The sequence below is a fragment of the Acipenser ruthenus genome, chromosome 6, assembly GCF_902713425.1.
Source record: "Acipenser ruthenus chromosome 6, fAciRut3.2 maternal haplotype, whole genome shotgun sequence".
In the NCBI taxonomy this organism is placed as follows: domain Eukaryota; kingdom Metazoa; phylum Chordata; class Actinopteri; order Acipenseriformes; family Acipenseridae; genus Acipenser; species Acipenser ruthenus.
The window spans coordinates 49,601,763-49,619,965 of NC_081194.1; the positions used below are offsets into that span (position 1 = coordinate 49,601,763).

The 18,203-nt window shown below is 37.6% G+C and overlaps 1 protein-coding gene across 2 annotated transcripts in view; it reads left to right on the forward strand.

The window, feature by feature from the left end:
* LOC117411317 (calcineurin subunit B type 1) overlaps positions 1 to 18,039 on the forward strand; it is a 40,023-nt gene extending 21,984 nt beyond the window's left edge. Inside the window, exons 1-5 of one of the 2 annotated variants that reach the window (XM_059025464.1) lie at positions 6,398 to 6,712; positions 6,900 to 7,076; positions 14,331 to 14,390; positions 15,012 to 15,196; positions 15,738 to 18,039. In XM_059025464.1, coding sequence (XP_058881447.1) covers positions 6,688 to 6,712; positions 6,900 to 7,076; positions 14,331 to 14,390; positions 15,012 to 15,196; positions 15,738 to 15,785 — 495 coding nt within the window. In that variant the 5' untranslated portion in view covers positions 6,398 to 6,687 and the 3' untranslated portion in view covers positions 15,786 to 18,039. Of the gene's footprint in view, positions 1 to 6,397; positions 6,713 to 6,899; positions 7,077 to 14,330; positions 14,391 to 15,011; positions 15,197 to 15,737 lie in introns of those variants that run through there. The other variant, XM_034018646.3, reaches the window with a different exon arrangement.
* The last annotated feature ends 164 nt before the right edge of the window (positions 18,040 to 18,203 follow it).

Below are 18,203 nucleotides of genomic sequence, written 5' to 3' on the forward strand. Positions count from 1 at the left end.
TTTTTTGGATTCAGCCTGTGAACAGGCTGGCTGTAGGTGCGACGTCAGGCCAGAAAGAAACACAGACAGGCAGTACTTGCAGGTGAAACTGAGACGCTGCGGCGCTCTGAGTTTAATAACACACAGAAAATAAAAGCTTGAACAAAACAGAACATGGCACTTGTGGCCAAAATAAATAGACAAACAAAACGAACACTAAACACAAAACAAGTACGGTGCTGGTGCTTCCAGCACTCGTAGCAGTTATTTATTTGTATTATTATTATTGCTTTTACCTCCTCTCTCCCGTTCTTTCGCCAAGAACACACAACCCCGAGTGAGTAAAACTTGCATCTATATATACTGTTGTGCCGGGATTCAATTACTAATTAATTATTCACTTGAATCCCAGCACGTGAACTAATTTGTGCAACCCCGTGCCTAAATACAACTATATATTTTAAATCACTTGTGTTACACAGACCCATTTATATCCTGTGCACCAATATCTATACACCAACATTAACACACCACACGCAACATATAACACAGAAATGCACACAGGGGAGGGGCACATTGCCACAACCGAAATACCGAATCCATCTCAAAAGATTTGGCTGAATACCAAATCCTACAAAAATTGTCAAAAACTGTTGAAAGAAAAACAGACTGGCAGCTACTAACAAGCTACGCACAATCTATAATTTTGAGCCTTTTAGTTAATAGTATTTTTATTACCAAATGGAAATATATCCCTGAATAAGATTTTAGTTTGAAACCCCTCCCCTCCATAACAGAAATGTCAAAATACAGAACTGTTTACTTTACCTTTACAAGAAAGGAGAGCTGCATCTTTGCCATAATGCACTATTTTCTTTTATGGCGTTTTAACCTGTCAACTGACCTTAGAGCTATTTTTTTTTTATCTCAATATGATCTCTAGAACACATTTCACAGACAAAGCAACAAAGCACACAAGTCTACAACAGTTTGCCGTTACTATATATTACAGTATTACAGGTTTACTGCATAACTTTACTCCATGAAAAGTGTGATGTGACTGTGCTGTGTTGCATACGGGGGTGGGGTGGGGTGGGGGGGGGGGGGGGGTATGTTTACATTCAGCAGCTGCGTGACTCATTTAGTGTGTACTCCACCAGTAATTTAGGGAGTTGAGAGCTGCGACCAGGGTTCATTAAACGTGTTCTTGTTCTTGAATACCTGTTATTAAATACAACAGTTACGTTAAATACCGGATTTGTGTCTTTTATTTAAAGAAGAAATGCACACATTGGAGGGATGTATTAAAGTGGATGTGTTTCTGGGCGGATGTAGGATTCGGATTCGGCTGAATTCGAACCCTGCTCAAAAAGTAGGTATTCGGGCCAAATCCGAAACCGAATCCTGGATTCAGTGCATCCCTAGTAATTGGGTTATGGTCCTTATTTACCAATAGGTTCTCTATGTGCAGTTCACTCAGAGTCGCTTCTAAAACCTGGCTGTTCACCCCCCTACGCTGGGGGTGAAAAATGACTGACGTGTCTTCATGCGGATAGTACCGACTACTTGAAATTGAGTCCAGACTCTCCACTTCTCAGTGGCCCTTCGTGGTTGCCTATTTGTAAGAAAACATGGCCTACAGATTTGTTTCTTTTATTTCTTGAGCCACTTGAGAGTGGAAGCACCAGGCAAGATTCACTACTACTACAGTATATGAACTAGCCCTAATACAGAGTAATGGATAATAGGTTAATTAATACTTCCCACTAGCTGCTAGCTCTGGACAGTTGGCGATGTCAGTTCTACTCTTCCCGTTTTCCAACTGTGCTGAGTATAACAGTATAACACCATTTTATATATATATATATATATAATATATAATATAATATATATATATATATATATATATATATAACCTAAACCCCCACCCTCTACTTGCAACCTCCCATACATTCCTTGATAAGCAGCGTCCCCATTCCTTAGCAACCCCCATAGCAACCCTATTTAGATAAGAAAAAAAGCCCCTCTGCCTAGCAACCCACATTCTTAGCTAATTGCCCTTGTGTCCATGTATTTAGTAAGTTAGACACATTGGTATGTTGGTGTCGGTGTTAGTAGTCCTACAGTGAAAATAGTTTTTGGGTGTGATACTGTATACATTGGCGCTGAAACACAGTTCAGGGATTGGTAGAAGGGTGAAATTCTTTAATTTTGTAATTTCTAAAATCTTTATTTTAACAAGTTTGTCATGTATTGTTATTGATGTATGCAGGACACATTTCAAGTAAACACTGCAGGTGATACAGTATGAAACTAATACGTATCATAGCATGTATGAATTAAACTATTTCTGTACTTCTCAGTTTTCATGTTATGTCAGGCAAGTGTACTTTTCATCCTAGTACTAGTAGTCTCTTATTAGCAGTTACCGAAATGTTCAGGATCCTGTGCATGTGTGAAACTGCCCAGAAGACAGACAAATAAAAAAAATATATATAAATATATTCTGCCCACCGGCTCTGATCACTCTGGCCTGTCATGTCCGTGGCTTGAGCTGAGTGTGTTTGTGTCATGTTCCCAAGGAGATGGCTGGCTACACTGACTTTCGGGGCGCTGCTCACAACATGCCTCTGCGTGTGCCAACTTGGACTGATGCGTTCACAGTAGAGCAAAACCGTTGCAAAGCCACCCTCTGGAGCAGGCCACTTTTGAGACGGTTGGAATTAGGATGGCTCTGGTTACACTACAAAAAAATAAAAGCCGTCCTAAAAGCTAAGCCGCCTCAGAGGAGGAGAAAATAATTAGTTAAGCAGGAACGCTGACTGTGGGGATCTCTTTTAAAAGGTGCACATTTTTAAAAAGGTATGTGATGGCAAATAAAGTAAACTAAAAGGGCAAACTAGTATATTAATTGCCTTTAGATATCATCTATTCTAGAGAAGAGTTGTAACAACGGTAGGGAGGAGAAATATTTAATTTATTTTAGAGAAGTAAATAACCTATATCCTCAGCGCAGTGTAATGGTGAATTGTGTTTGTGAGAGCAGTGCCAGGGTGGTGCCATGTTTTGTGGGGCATTAGGTAAATGTACTGAGATGCATTGAAAGGCATTGATATAACCTTGTACATTACTGTAAGCTCTGATAGACAAGTGATTAGGGATTGTATAATGTTAAAATGAATGTAAAGGTTATTGGCTTTTAAATGTTATTTTGAATTACAATATATTTGTGATTGATACATTTTAAATGTATGTCTCTGTTCCAGGGAGGAGTCAGCCTGACAGTATATACAGAGCAGGGGTTGTCTCAGTAGAGAGAGGTCAGTGGAGCTGTCATGGTAGTGTTGCCTTACCTGAGGGAGAGGACTAGCTTGTAGGCCGTGTTTAGTACCTGGACTGATTTTGATTGTTAAATTTTTTTTTTTCTCCTGCACCCAGGAGTTTTCTTTTGTCGTTTTACTTGTAAAATAGTTTTTGACACAGTAAAGAAAGTTCTTGCTTTTTTGGTTGTTTATTTTGTGTTCCCCCCTGGGTGTTGATGTTTAGCATTCTCTCAGTGGAAGCTCTAGTGGCAGAACTTTATCATGCATTTAACATGTATTTAAGTATTTACTTTGTTTACAAATGAAATGAGGAACCCCCGGGGAAGTAAACCAAAACACCAGTAGCATGAGTAATTGTCTAGTATAGAATTTTTTTTTGCTTTCTTTTGTTGGCAATTAATAATGATGGCTGTCCTTTTTCTTCACAGATTACTTTGTTACTAAATCATAGGCTTTTCTATGCAGCGAGTGTAGTGTCTGTGTGATTTGCATTGTGGAATTAGATGTAGATGTGAAAGTTTAAAGTTTATTTATTTATATAGCACCTTTCACACAAAGTGTCTTCAAAGTGCTTTACAATACAATAAAAAAACTAAATACATAATTAAACACAACTTTTACAGCAAAATTGGTAATATTAATAAAAAGTAAGCCACAACTCGGTTTACAAACAGAAATACAGTGAACAAGTTTAAAATAATAATAGATTGATACATAATCAGGATTCAAATGCTAATCTGAAAAAGATAACATAGAGTGACTGCTTCTCAATTTAATTTTCTCTATTTTATTTATGGGGAAAACTGCATTTTAGAGACACTGATTCCTTCAATAATCGTTCTTCAATAACCAAAAGAAGAAAAAGTATACATTTCTGTGGCTACCACTAACCACTTGCACTCTTATGACCATTCTTTGTCATTTTATATATATATACATATACACACACACACACACAAACAAGAAAAAAAGCTTTTGCTGAGATGTTTCAGTACATGACAGAGCAATGCAGGCATTGACTGTACTCTGATTACAGTGAAACCTCTGTTAAATGATCTCACTAATACTGCCAATGGCAAATTGATTTTTTATTTTTTTTAAATGAAAAAAGAATCTGTTGCAATATAATGCATTGGTAGCCCATTTGAGTTTGATTTAGAAGGAAAACACACTCCTTATCATATAAAAAATACTTGACGTATAAATTTTAAAATGCAGACACACTCAACAGGAAATGCATTATTTCACCACGAAATGCACCACGAAATAATACGTTTCTACTAACAGACTTAAATGGGAATAATACTGGTAATGATGATAAATTATAAAAAAATAATAAAACAGTGAAATTTAGGGAGTTCAGCGACATAAGCCAGAACATGTCTCTTGTGTCATTCATTTTGTCTTCACTGAAGTCACAATAAATATCTGATGTCATTTAATAGGCAAAAAGCCAGTGAAGCCACTTGTCCGAATGTTTGTTTGTTTGTTTGTTTATCGACTCATGCTGCGTTTACACTGCCACCTCGGACCTAAGCCAACTCCGGTCCAACTGATTGCGGAGATTCTTATCATTTTTCACGTAGCATTTACACTGTGGTTGTGCCCTGAGCCGGCTTAGGTCAGAATGCAAATTAAAAAAAAAACCTAAATGACAGGGACTGCAAATTTATTAAAACAATCTTTATTTCAAACTTCGAACATAACATGTAAAACACAATTGTGTAACAGATAAACTATAATCAAAAAGTGCAGAGAGGGTGTTGCACAGATCTGCCTCTATTTTTGTTTTGTGTTTCCGCTTAGAGTGTACTCTGGATTTCAGTTTTGCCCCACAATGCTATGACGGTTCACGCCGCAGTTGTCAGGAACAAACAAAATAAAAACATTTGTAATAAAAATAAAAAAAACTATTATGTGTTTAAGCTAATCATTGGTACAATCAAAATATTTATTTAAATAACAAAAACAAATAACAAAAAGCATATTTTAAACTAAACCAATAACTAAGTGGTTTACAATAAAATAACTGGGAAAAACACAATCCACCGGCGTTTAACAAAGCAAAACATTTATCGTCCAAAAGTTTACATAGCCCAATGTATGGATATTTTAGGGTATGTACACTTTTGACAACAACTTAATAATAAAACGGATATTTACAAATACTCCCCAATATAAACAGTTAATAAATTCAAATATTCAAGACACTTGTGTCTCCAAGTCGTTCTTCCCTTTTTGTGACGCTGCAACGGCACTGCAGCTTCTTCCTGTTTAGATTCCGTGGGGGAGGAACCCAGCGGCACTCGCGTTGTGCGTGAGCCGTCCTGAAGTCGGGTGAGTTTACACTGCCTTTCAGACGGACCTAAGCTGGCGCTGAGCCACGTCTTTAGTTGGCCATTTTTAGGACAGCTGAGAGTCGTCCGTGTGCGTTTATACTGCAGAAAAAAGACATGAGATGAACCAAAGCCGTCCTAAAAATGGCCAGTGTAAATGCACCATCAGAGGTGTCTCTATTTCTACTAAGATTTTATGACTGGTTAAGCAATGGATGATTGTATGGTTTAAATAGTAAATCTTCTCTTTTTAGATGGTAGTTACTGTAGGGCTAAACTGTTGGGTGGGTAGTAAGTTGTCATGCACACCTACATGCACACCTGTTTGCAAAGTCGTGTGTGTGTGTGTGTCTGTGTTTTTGTATTTCCCAGAATGAGGATGACCCTATTCATTAAAACTACTATAGGTTTTGAAATGGGAAAATCCACTGTAAATGTAAAGTATTAAACCTGAAGCTGGATTTGGTTGAAAATATTCAACAGTAGTATAGCACACAGAAGACCTGTATTACTGCAAATGAATATATTTTTCCAACATTACTGGGTATTTGTTACGAGATAGTGTATACAATTTGGTGGATAACACCATCATGTAGGTGTTTTTCAGTTGCATCAATTTCTGATTTGCAGTGTAATGATATATATCTTTTTTTATTATTATTATTTCAGTTGGTCAAATACATTGATAGAAATCTGTGTTGAGGCTCCCCAGCAACAAAAATGTTATTTGCCCATTCTAGCTGCTAATCATTTGTTCCTTTTTTGGATTAGTCATCTAGCAAAAGCACCTATATACACCTTTATGGGCACAGTAGAAAGATCTCTTGAGCTAAATATTCAGCATTCTGCCACCCTGTGCTTGTTCAGATCTCTAAATTGGTCTGTGTAACGATTAATAGACATATCAGCATTTCAGGTAGAGCGAGGACTGTTTTAGTGTTGCAGGGGGGTCATGTGACTATTTGAATGCGCTTAGTGTTACTAATCCAGTATGTTATTTAAAGGCTTGCTATTAGTATTGTGCTAGAGAACACAGCAGATCTGAGATCATGGCTGGCAGAAGCAAGAAACTGGGTAAGCTTCCATCTGTGTGGAAAATTCTTTGCCAACTACGGTCAGCAACTGCCCGTCTGCAGGTGTACTGTATTTTTGGAACTAATGCTCATAGAATACGAATTGCAGTCTGTGAGCCTGCTGTATTGACATGCTATTGAACCTTTACATTTCAACACTTTTCTTTTTTTTTCCCCCTCTATTACAGTTGATGCTGATGAGATTAAAAGGCTAGGAAAGAGATTTAAGAAACTCGACCTAGATAACTCCGGCTCTTTGAGCGTAGAAGAGTTTATGTCCTTGCCTGAATTACAGCAGAACCCTCTAGTGCAACGAGTTATTGATATATTCGACACTGATGGGAACGGTGAAGTTGACTTCAAAGGTAAGAATGAAAAATATATTTTGAATAACTTTTATTATGAAAATGTATGAACTAGAATACTGTATATTCTGCACCTGTAGACATTGCTATTAATGTGTCGTGTGCTTACTGCACAGCATTTATATGTACTTATGTTCGTAAATAGAATTCCTTTTGTGGTGCAAAAGGAACATTATTATATCTGGTAAACTTGCCACTGCAAAGAAAAGACAGAAATTCATAGTCATGAAATAACAAGGTTGTAAACAGCGTTCAGGTTTATTATTTTAAGTTCCCATCTTTGTGGGTTTCTTCAGGTGAGTTCCGAACAATTTATATTTACTAAAATTTTTTCAAATAAATTGATAGTCTATAAAACAGGATAGACTTGATTTTTCAATAGAATGTTAATGAAGTTCTAAAAACTTGTATTTCCCATAAGTGCACGATTGGTGTTTTGCTCTTCTGTAAGTTTTGTGTACAAGTAACTGAATTACAGAGATAATCCAAGGGTCTGCTCAGGGCTGATTTAAAAAAAAAAAAAACAATGGAGATTTTCTTTGCCTGCATGTGAGAAGTAATTTTGTTTTTAATACAAAACAAACATTTGTTGTAATTGTGTTTTGAGTGATATCCAGGTTAGTTTCTCAATTGTTTGTAGAAGGTTAATTTTTTTATTTTATTCCATCTAGAGATTTATTTGATTTGGCCCCAGTTTAATATAGTTAAAGGAAAACCTATTGCAACATCCAGTTAACCTGAGATTCTCAGAAGGACATGCAAATGGACTTTTGGGATCCTTCCTTCACTTTTCCAGGCTGAGAGCACTGCAAGTTATTTATTTCTAAACATGGTTCTGAACCTGTGAAGTGTAATTAGGTGGTCATGGTCATCTAAGTTACAAGTTTGTATAGTGCTACACCTTTTCAAACCGAAAGGAAGTTTGATTTTTATATATATATATATATATATATATATATATATATATAGATACACACACACACACACACACACACACACACACAGTCACCTCCAAAATTATTGGAGACTGTATAAAATAAATACCAGTGCTGAGCTATATTGTAATTTTTCAACATGTGGAATATATTTAACTTTATTAATGATTCAATGGAATGAACCAAAATTACACATTTCTCAAATTATAAATTTATTTCCAAGAAAAATGAAGTCTCACAATTAGTGGCACCCTTGTTTTCAGTACTTTGTGCACCCTCCCCTTGAAAGGATAACGGCACTGAGTCTTTTTCTATAATGTTTAATGAGATTGGAGAACACATTGGGATGGATCTTAGACCATTCCTCCATACAGAATCTTTCCAGATCCTTGATATCCTTCGGTCTGCGCTTATGGACTGCCCTCTTCAATTGAAACCACAGGTTTTTAATGGGGTTCAAGTCCGGAGACTGAGATGGCCATTGCAAAATGTTGATTTTGTGGTCAATTAACCATTTCTTTGTGGATTTTGATGTGTGCTTGGGGTCATTGTCTTGCATGTAAGATCCACTTGTGCCAAGTTTCAGCCTCCTGGCAGAGGCAACCAGGTTTTTGGCTAAAATGTCCTGGTACTGGGTAGAGTTCATGATGCTGTTGACCTTAACAAGGGCCCCAGGACCAGTGGAAGCAAAACAGCCCCATAACATCAAAGATCCACCACCATATTTTACAGTAGGTGAGAGTTTCTTTTCTGGACATGCATCCTTCTTTCGACGCCAAACCCACCGCTGGTGTGCGTGGCCGAAGAGCTCTATTTTCGTCTCATCTGACCATAGCACCCGGTTCCAATCGAAGTGCCAATGCCGATTAGCAAACTCCAGGCGCTTACGTTTGTTGGTTGCTCTCAATAAAGGCTTTTTTCTGGCAACCCTTCCAAATAGCCTATTGGCATTGAGGTGGCGTCTAATTGTAGATTTGGAGACTTGGTGACCCCAAGATGCAACCAAGTTCTGTTATTCTCCAACTGTGGCCCTTGGATTTCCCTTTGCCTCCCGAACCATCTGCCTCACTGTGCATGGGGGCAAGATACACTTGCGTCCTCTACCAGGCAAATTTTACCACTGTTCCAGTGGTTTTGAACTCTTAATTATTGCCCTAATAGTGGTAAGTGGTATATTTAGTTTTTTAGCTATTGTTTTGTACCCATTACCTGATTTATGAAGGTCAACAACCATTTGTCTCTCTTCATTTGTGAGTTCTTTGCCTTTCCCCATGGTGATGGATGACAAATGGATTTCATATGCGTGTGTGGCAATGTGCCCCGTCCCTGTGTGCATTTGTGTGTTGCGTGCGTGTGTTAATGTTGGTGTATAGTCATTGGTACACAGGATATAAACGGGTCTGTGTTTCACGTGTATTTAAAAAGTGTATATTTGTATTTAGGCACGGGATTGCACATCACGCACGTGCATTTAAAATATAATATGTGAACACGGGGTTTCACGTAATGAATTCACGTGCTGGGATTCAAGTGAATAATTAATTAGTAATTGAATCCCAGCACAAACAGTATAAATAGATGCACGTTTAGTCACTCGTGGTTGGGTGTTCGGAAGAGGAGAACGGGTGAGAGAGAGAGGAGAAACTAGAAAGTAAAATCGTAAACGTAAAGTGTTTGTTCTCACCGTGTCTGTTTGTCTGTCCGTGCACCGTTTGTTTAGTGTTAGTCGTTTTGTATGTCTGTTTATTTTGGCGCAAGTGCCGTGTCCTGTTTTGTGCTGTTTTCAACCCTTTTATTTGTTAATAAACGCTGAGTGCAGCCATTGCACTCAGCTCATCATCACCACCGTCTCTGTCTGTGTATTCCTGTCTGGTCTGACGCCACCCACTCTGGCCGTCTTTGTGACAGCGTGTTACCTCATTTTTATACCCCAGTAAAACAGGAAGCCATGGAAAGCCACAATACAGTTCCTTAAGACTGAGGTGAACTTAAAGAAGTAGAATGTTAATGCAGATTTAATTTTGTTTGATTTTATTTATAAGAGTCTTTAGGGGTGCCAATAATTCAGACATCCTTTTGAGAAAAAATGTTATTACTTGTTAATAAACTTTTTCTCTGAGCAATTGTATTAGAATTAAAGAATATGGTTTTCCCATGTATTTGAGCATAACATACAGCTCATTACCTGTGTTTATTTTATACAGCCTTTTTTGCTCATCTTTATGAAGGGTGCCAATAATTTGAGGTGACTGTGTGTATATATATGTGTGTGTGTGTGTATGTATGTGTGTGTGTGTGATATATATATATATATATATTAATATTATATATATATATTATATATATATATATATTATATATATATATATATATATATATATTACACACTGAGTGTACAAAACATTTGGAACACCTTCCTAATATTGAGTTGCACCCCCTTTTGCCTCAATTCGTCGGGGCGTGGACTCTACAAGGTGTCAAAAGCGTTCCACAGGGATGCTGGCCCATGTTGACTCCAATGCTTCCCACAGTTGTGTCAAGTTGGCTGGTAGTGGATCTCTACTCCGAATAAATCATTCCATCTCATCCCACAGATGCTCAATTGGATTGAGATCTGGTGACTGGGCAGGCCACTGCAGTAAGCTGAATTCACTGTCATGTTCGTGGAACCATTCCTGGACAATCCTAGCCTTGTGGCATTTGGCATTTTCCTGCTGAAAAAATCCATTAGCAGATGGATACACTGCTGCCATGAAAGGATGCACCTGATTGGCAATGATGTTCAGATATCCTGTGGCATTCAAACGTTGCTCCACTTTTATCAAGGGGCCCAATGTGTGCCATGAAAACACACCCCACACCATCACACCACCACCAGCAGCCTGCAATGTTCACACGCGGCATGATGGATGCATGTACTCATGTGGTTTTCTCCATACCCTAGTCCTCCCATCCGTGTGAAACAGCAGGAACCGGGTTTCATCAGATCAAGCCAATGTTTTTCCAATCCTCCAGTGTCTAGCGTTTTTGTTCTTTAGCCCACTGCAACTGCAGTTTCTTGTGTTTTGCTGAAAGAAGTGGAACTCTGTTAGGTCGTTGGCTGCCATACCCCATTCGTGTCAAGATACGATGAGTTGTGCATTCTTTTATGGGTCTTTCGGCACCAATGTTGTACTGGACTGTCAGTTGACTAACTGTAGCCCTTCTGTTGCTCTGCACAATTCGTGTCAGCCTCCTTTGGCCTCTTTCATCAATGAGCCGTTTTCGACCACTGGCCTGCCGTTGGCTGGATGTCCTTTGGGTGGTGGACCATCCTTGATACACACGGGAAACTGTTGAGCGTGAAAAACCCAGCAGCGTTGCAGTTCTTGACCCACTCAAACTGGCGTGCCTGGCACCTACTACCCCGTTCAAAGGCACTTACTGAATCTTTTGTCTTGCCCATTTACCCTCTGAATGGCACACATATACAATCCATGTCTCAATTGTGTCAAGGCTTAAAAATCCTTCTTTAACCTGTCTCCCCTTCATATACACTGATTGAAGTGGATTTAACAGGTTACATCAATAAGGGATCATAGCTTTCACGTGGATTCACCTCGTTTTTCATGGAAAGAGCAGGTGTTCCTAATGTTTTGTACACTTAGTGTGTGTATATATCTATGTCTATCTATCTATCTATATATATCTATCTCTATATATATATATATATATATATATATATATATATATATATATATATATATATATATATATATATATATATATATATATATATATATATCTATCTATCTCTATATATATATATAAAAAATTATATGCTGTATATACAGTGCCTATAGGAAGTATTCAAGAGAATTTTTATTGTGAAACAGTTAATGAAAAATAAAAAAACTAATGTCTTGGTTAGCTAAGTATTCACCCTCATGAGTCAATACCTGGTATAACCACCTTTGGCAGCAATTACAGCTGTGAGTCTTTTGGGCTAATTCTCTACCAGGTTTTCACATCTGGATCGTGCAATATTCGTCCATTCTTCTTGGCAAAATTGTTCAACTCTGTCAAGTTGGATGGGGATCATTGGTAGACAGCAATCTTCAAGTCTTGCCACAGATTCTCAATCGGATTCAAGTCCAGGCTTTGACTGGGCCACTCTAGGACATTCACTTTCTTGTTTTTAAGCCACTCCAGTGTCGCTTTGGCTGTGTGCTTGGGGTCATTGTCCTGCTGAAAGGTTAATCTCCGTCCCAGTCTTGGGTCTTTTGCAGACTGAAGCAGGTTTTCCTCAAGGATTTGCCAGTATTTAGCTCCATCCATTTTGCCCTCTACCCTGACAAGCTTCCCAGTCCCTGCCAATGAAAAGCATCCCCATAGCATGATGCTGCCACCACCATGCTTCACAGTAGGGATGGTGTTACCTGGGTGATGTGCTGTGTTGGGTTTGCGCCAGACATAACTCTTTGCATTTAGGCCAAACAGTTCAATTTTTGTTTAATCGGACCACAGAATCTTTTGCCACATCTTTTCAGTGTCTCCCACATGCCTTTTTCCAAATTCCAAGCAGGGTTTTACATGGGCTTTTTTCAGAAATTGCTTCCTTCTTGCCACTCTTCCATATAGGCCAGATTTGTGGAGTACCTGAGCTATTGTTGACACATGGACAGTTCTTCCATCTTAGCCATGGAACGCTGTAGGTCTTTCAGAGTTAGCATTGGCCTCTTGCTGGTTTCTCTGACCAATGCCCTTCTTACCCGGCTGCTCAGTTTGGGAGGACGGCCTGCTCTAAGCAGATTCTAGGTGGTGCCATATACCTTCCATTTCTTAATGATCAATTTGACTGTGCTCCAAGGGATATTTAATGCCTTTGGAAATATTTTTATACCCCTCCTCTGATCTGTGCCTTTCCACAACTTTATCCCGGAGTTGTTCTGAAAGCTCCTTGGTCTTCATGGTAGTATCTTTGCTTTGAATGCACTACCCAATTGTGGGACCTTACAGCGATAGGTATATTTAATCTGAAATCATGTGGGGGCTCCCGAGTGGCGCATCCAGTAAAGGCGCTCCTCGCAGGATGTGCTCTATAGCCTGGAGATCGCTGGTTCGAATCCAGGCTATGTCACAGCTGACCGTGACCGAGAGTTCCTAGGGGGCGGCGCACAATTGGCTGAGCGCTGCCCGTGTAGGGAGGGCTTAGGTCGGCAGGGGAATCCACGGCTCACCGTGCATCAGCGACCCCTGTGGCCGATAGGGCGCCTGTGGCTCTGCACGGAGCCGCCAGATCTGTGTTGTCCTCCGGCACTATAGGTCTGGTAGCATTGCTGTGGATCTGCAGTGCGAAAAATGACGGCTTGGAAGGAGCACGTTTCGGAGGACGCGTGTTCCAGCCTCCGTTTCCTGAGTCGGCGGGGGGGTTGCGAGCGGTGAGCCGGGGATACAGATAATAATTGGGCATGCTAAATTGGGGTGAAAACCGGGGTAAAAATAATTGGCGACGACTAAATTAAAAAAAAAAAAAAAAAAAATCTGAAATCATGTGAACTACTTTTATTGCATGCAGATGGATTTCATTTAACTTATTGTGTGAATTCTGAAGGCAATTGGTTGCACCTGAGCTTATTTAGGAGAGTCATAGCAAAGGGGGAGGATACTTCTCTAATGAAGACCCCCACCCAATTTTTTCACACATTGAAAGTGTTGCGTAGGTTGTGTAAATTAAAAAAATCCCATTTAAATGCATCAAGATTTCAGGTTGTAACACAGCAAACTGAAAACTTCCAAGGGGGGTGAATACTTACTATAGTGTGTGTGTGTGTGTGTGTGTGTGTTATATATATATATATAATATATATATATATATATATATATAAACACACACAACATCAACAAAAAGACGCAAAAAACAGGTCTCTAGTCGTTTTTTCTCCGGAAAAAGCAGAGAAAACCATTCAATGGCTGAGTGAGACCGATGGGATCCGAGAGAAGCCGAAAAAAAAAAAAAACAATGGGGCTTTGACTTGACTTGCCTCGTTTTTGGAATGTCTGACCTTTATCTTCATTTAAGTGAGGATGCTATTGTGGAAAATATACACTAACTGCAGACTTTGCAAGTAAAGGAACCAAATGTTGAGCAACAGAATACTAGGACTATCAAAATGGAGGGTTCTGTAGTCAAATTTTGCCTTTAACATTTAATATGGCCGCCCTTCAGAATTTTTTCACAGCAACAGCGCAGATTGCAGCTTTCTATCCACCCTGTATACACTGAACACCACACTATTTCTTTATTGTTTAAACAAAATGTAACGTTTCTTTTTTCCAGAATTTATTGAAGGTGTCTCACAGTTTAGCGTCAAGGGTGACAAGGAACAGAAGCTGCGGTGTAAGTACATTATCTGTTTTTACTTTATTAATCAGACGTTCGCACCTAAATACTTGATTTTGAAAGTGAAGCGATTTCAAATAAATAAATAATCCTTCAGTACCCAGTATGGAAATGTATGCTTAACTTTGAATGTTTTGCTTACTAATTAGTTAAGTCTATTTTGGTTTAATGTGTACAAAACACACACTTTTTGGGATTTCACATTGTGGTTGTGTTAATTTTTACAATACTGGTGTTCCTGACTGACCTTCGACTGCCTTATACACAGTCAAGGATTTTAATAATGTCAAAGCCTTGCGTTTGCAAAACCATCACTCAATGCAACTTTGGGATTACACTTTTGTTACAAACAAACAAAAGTCAAAATGAATCAAAAGAGATTGATATGTGCTTGATGTTTCCATTTGTTCATTTGTAAATATGGCAGACATTGTAAATTTATGAAAGGTGAAGTGCACTGAAAGATATCATGCTCTAATAGTTTTTGTTGGTTTAATAGCTCTCATTAGTGTGCTAAGTTTACTATTAGGCATGCAGACAATTGGAAATGCTTTACTGTTCTGATTAGATTGGTTGTGTGTGTTTTTTTGTTTTTTTTTCCTTCCTTTCTCCATGCAGTTGCTTTCCGTATCTACGACATGGACAAAGACGGATACATCTCCAATGGGGAACTCTTCCAAGTGCTAAAGATGATGGTGGGAAACAATCTCAAGGACACTCAGCTTCAGCAGATAGTTGATAAAACCATTATTAATGCAGACAAAGATGGAGATGGAAGAATATCCTTTGAAGAATTTTGTGCAGTAAGTGCTCTTGTATAAAATTAGTTAATATTTACATAACACCTGGTTTAGTTGTCATGCATTAATCCTACAGTTGCAACTGTGAGGATAATCTGTGATTTGGCATTCTTACATTTTACAATGTTTGAAGTTACACTAGAAATTCTTAATTTTACAACAGTATAAAATTAAGCCTGTTGCAAAACCTAGACCTTTATAACTAGTGAATAGAAATCGGGTTATAAGGTATTAAATATGGCAGTTTAATCTGGAAAGGCTTTTGCCTAAATCATTGACGGATTGCTAAAGGCCAAATAATATTGAAGGGTTACAAAACAAAGATCTACCCTTCTTAAAATTAATTATTTAATTTGTAAAGGTGGCAGGGTTTACAACACCCACACTTTCTTAACCTTGCATACTGTTCATATTTATTTTCTGGTAGTGTTATAAAAGACATTACCTTTTTAAAATGATTAATAGAGGTCATTGTGTTCATGTCTATTCAGTGTGGTACCATCTCCATGCATGAAAATTAACACAATGTATGTTGTGCTTGCAGGTTGTAGGCGGCTTAGACATACACAAAAAGATGGTGGTGGATGTGTGACCTATCTGAGCTTCACACAACACGTTTGCTTTCTTCTCCATCTCTGAAGATCTGCTCAAGATGTCCAGCAATGCTCTCTGTGTATTTTAAATGGAAGTATTTTCTCTGTGAAGCCACTTTTTCCAACACGAGCCTCATGAAGCCAACTAAGTGTTGTTGAACTTTTTGATTCTATCAATAACTTGGTGTAGCACTTTAAAGTCTGAAGGACAGCTTACTGTGGAAAGAGCATCTCAGTATGGTGGAGAAAGGGAAGGGGGCTGGCTTGTCTTTTTTTTTTTAATTTATTTTGGTCTTTGTCTTTTTTTAACAAGGAAGTATATCTATAGCTTTCTAAATGGGGGGGGGGGCGTAGTTAAATTTGGTTGTAACTTCATTTAAGCAACAAAAAAGTAAAGTATGATGTGCCAAGTAGAATATAAATAAACCAGTTGAATATATACATATGCATGTTTTGATGTTTTAATTTTAGGAACTGGTAGAAGTACATAAATCGTACTGCATGATTTAGTCAAATTAATTTTATTTCCTATAGTAGTTTTCTATTTATATATGAACTGGTTTTATTTAAACACTTTAGCTTCCATTCTAGTCAACAAAAATAAAAGTATCTTTGAATTTTTGTAACAAGGGGATTATTTTTTATTTATATGTGCTTATATGATCAAGGTCTTATAAATAAATAAATATATATATATATATATATATATATATATATATATATATATATATATATATATATATATATATAATATTCCTTGATCTGCTTCTAATATGTTGATATAGATGCCAAGAAGTTGACATGTCTTTGCATGTACTAACTGCAGTTTACTTATGGCAGGTTTTTCTGTGTTATCTTGGTACAGTACCTTTGTAAACAGGTTTGCATCCATCAAACTATCCCTTACGGTAAATATGATTCATTAGATTTAATGGAATATTTGTTAGTAAATTGAACATTTTAATGTATTTCTTTTTTTTATTATTACCTTTTAAACAGCAGTGAAGGTAAACTTTATTTTGATTTAGCTTTATTCTGGTTTATTAGATCTTTGCAAGTGCTAAAATACAATTTAACTAAAGTACAATGCATATCAAGAAATAGTTTATAAAGTATGTGAATATAAGCAAGAAAAGTGCAGTTTGTTTTCTATAGTGTGTTGCATATACAAAACTTACTGCAGGCAGAGTAAAAAACAAAAAAACTGGTAATTTTTACCAATATGTATATTAGGTAAATAGGTAAATGAGGGATAAAACATGTTGACCTTTTTTGGTTTTTAAAGGGGAGGAAAACTATTAGCTAAATTTATACCTCCTGGTTACTTTGTGCCCTTTTGTGGAGTTGTGTGTGTTTTTTTTTTTCTTCTTATATTAATCTTAATTAACCTGAACTTGTATCCATGTGTTAGATGTGTATTGAAATGCATTGTTGGGGGTGTGTGCATTATAAATAAAGTGAGCTATAATCCCCATTTTCCATCATCCTTTCCCTTTTTTGAGAGGATATAATTGGCTGAAATAATAATAATAATAATTTAAATGCTTTCAAAAATATATTACCAAAACAATCCTGTGTGTGTAATTCGGCTTCTTCACTATGTATTTAAGTTTGATTGATTGCTCAAAGGGCAGGTTCCACTTCAGACTTTAGAACACAAGCACCTTCAAAGCTGATCCTTGAGTGCTGCACGTCCATGGGCTCGGTCTGTGAGAGATATCCAGGTGCTTCGTTTCCTTGCATGACATGGAGTTTTTTGCATGTAGATCAATTTCGAAATGCTCCTCTTGTTTACATAAATTGTAATGTTCATATTAATAATGTTGCCAAACTTTGGTAAATATTAGCAGAATGAAAAACTCCACTACATGTAACTCTTATCTCCGTCTGGATCAGTACGTTGCTTGAATTCCAGCGACTAGTCATATCTGTTCCAGTGTCAACTGCCATGTGCTCTGCTTCAAGGCTAAACAAAGTCAGGTTGTGAATTTTTTTTTGTTTGTACATAAGCATTTGTTATATTTAGTCTAGCCTTTCCTGTGTTGCTAGTGCATTATTTAGGCTGTAGTTCTAGACTAGTGCTTAACTCCTTTTGGGGAATTAATTCATTTATTTATTTAGTTTGTGTGTGGGGGTGGGGAAAGTTGTGTGTTTAGTTTTTCTTCTGTGCATGCTGCATCATATGCTGTGGGAACTATTGAAACCTTCATACTGTATGACAAGACTTAAAAATAAAATATTTGAAACTTGTTATTGAAGTTGTGCTCTTGGTGTCTTAAAATGCAGATTAATTGCACAGGTACAGTACCTTCATATTCCTTGCAACACTCATTTTCATTGAAATGCTATTTTTACAACTGTTTGATTACCTAAGGCAAGATCTTCAGTTTGTTTTCAGTTCTGTCAAATGTCTAAGC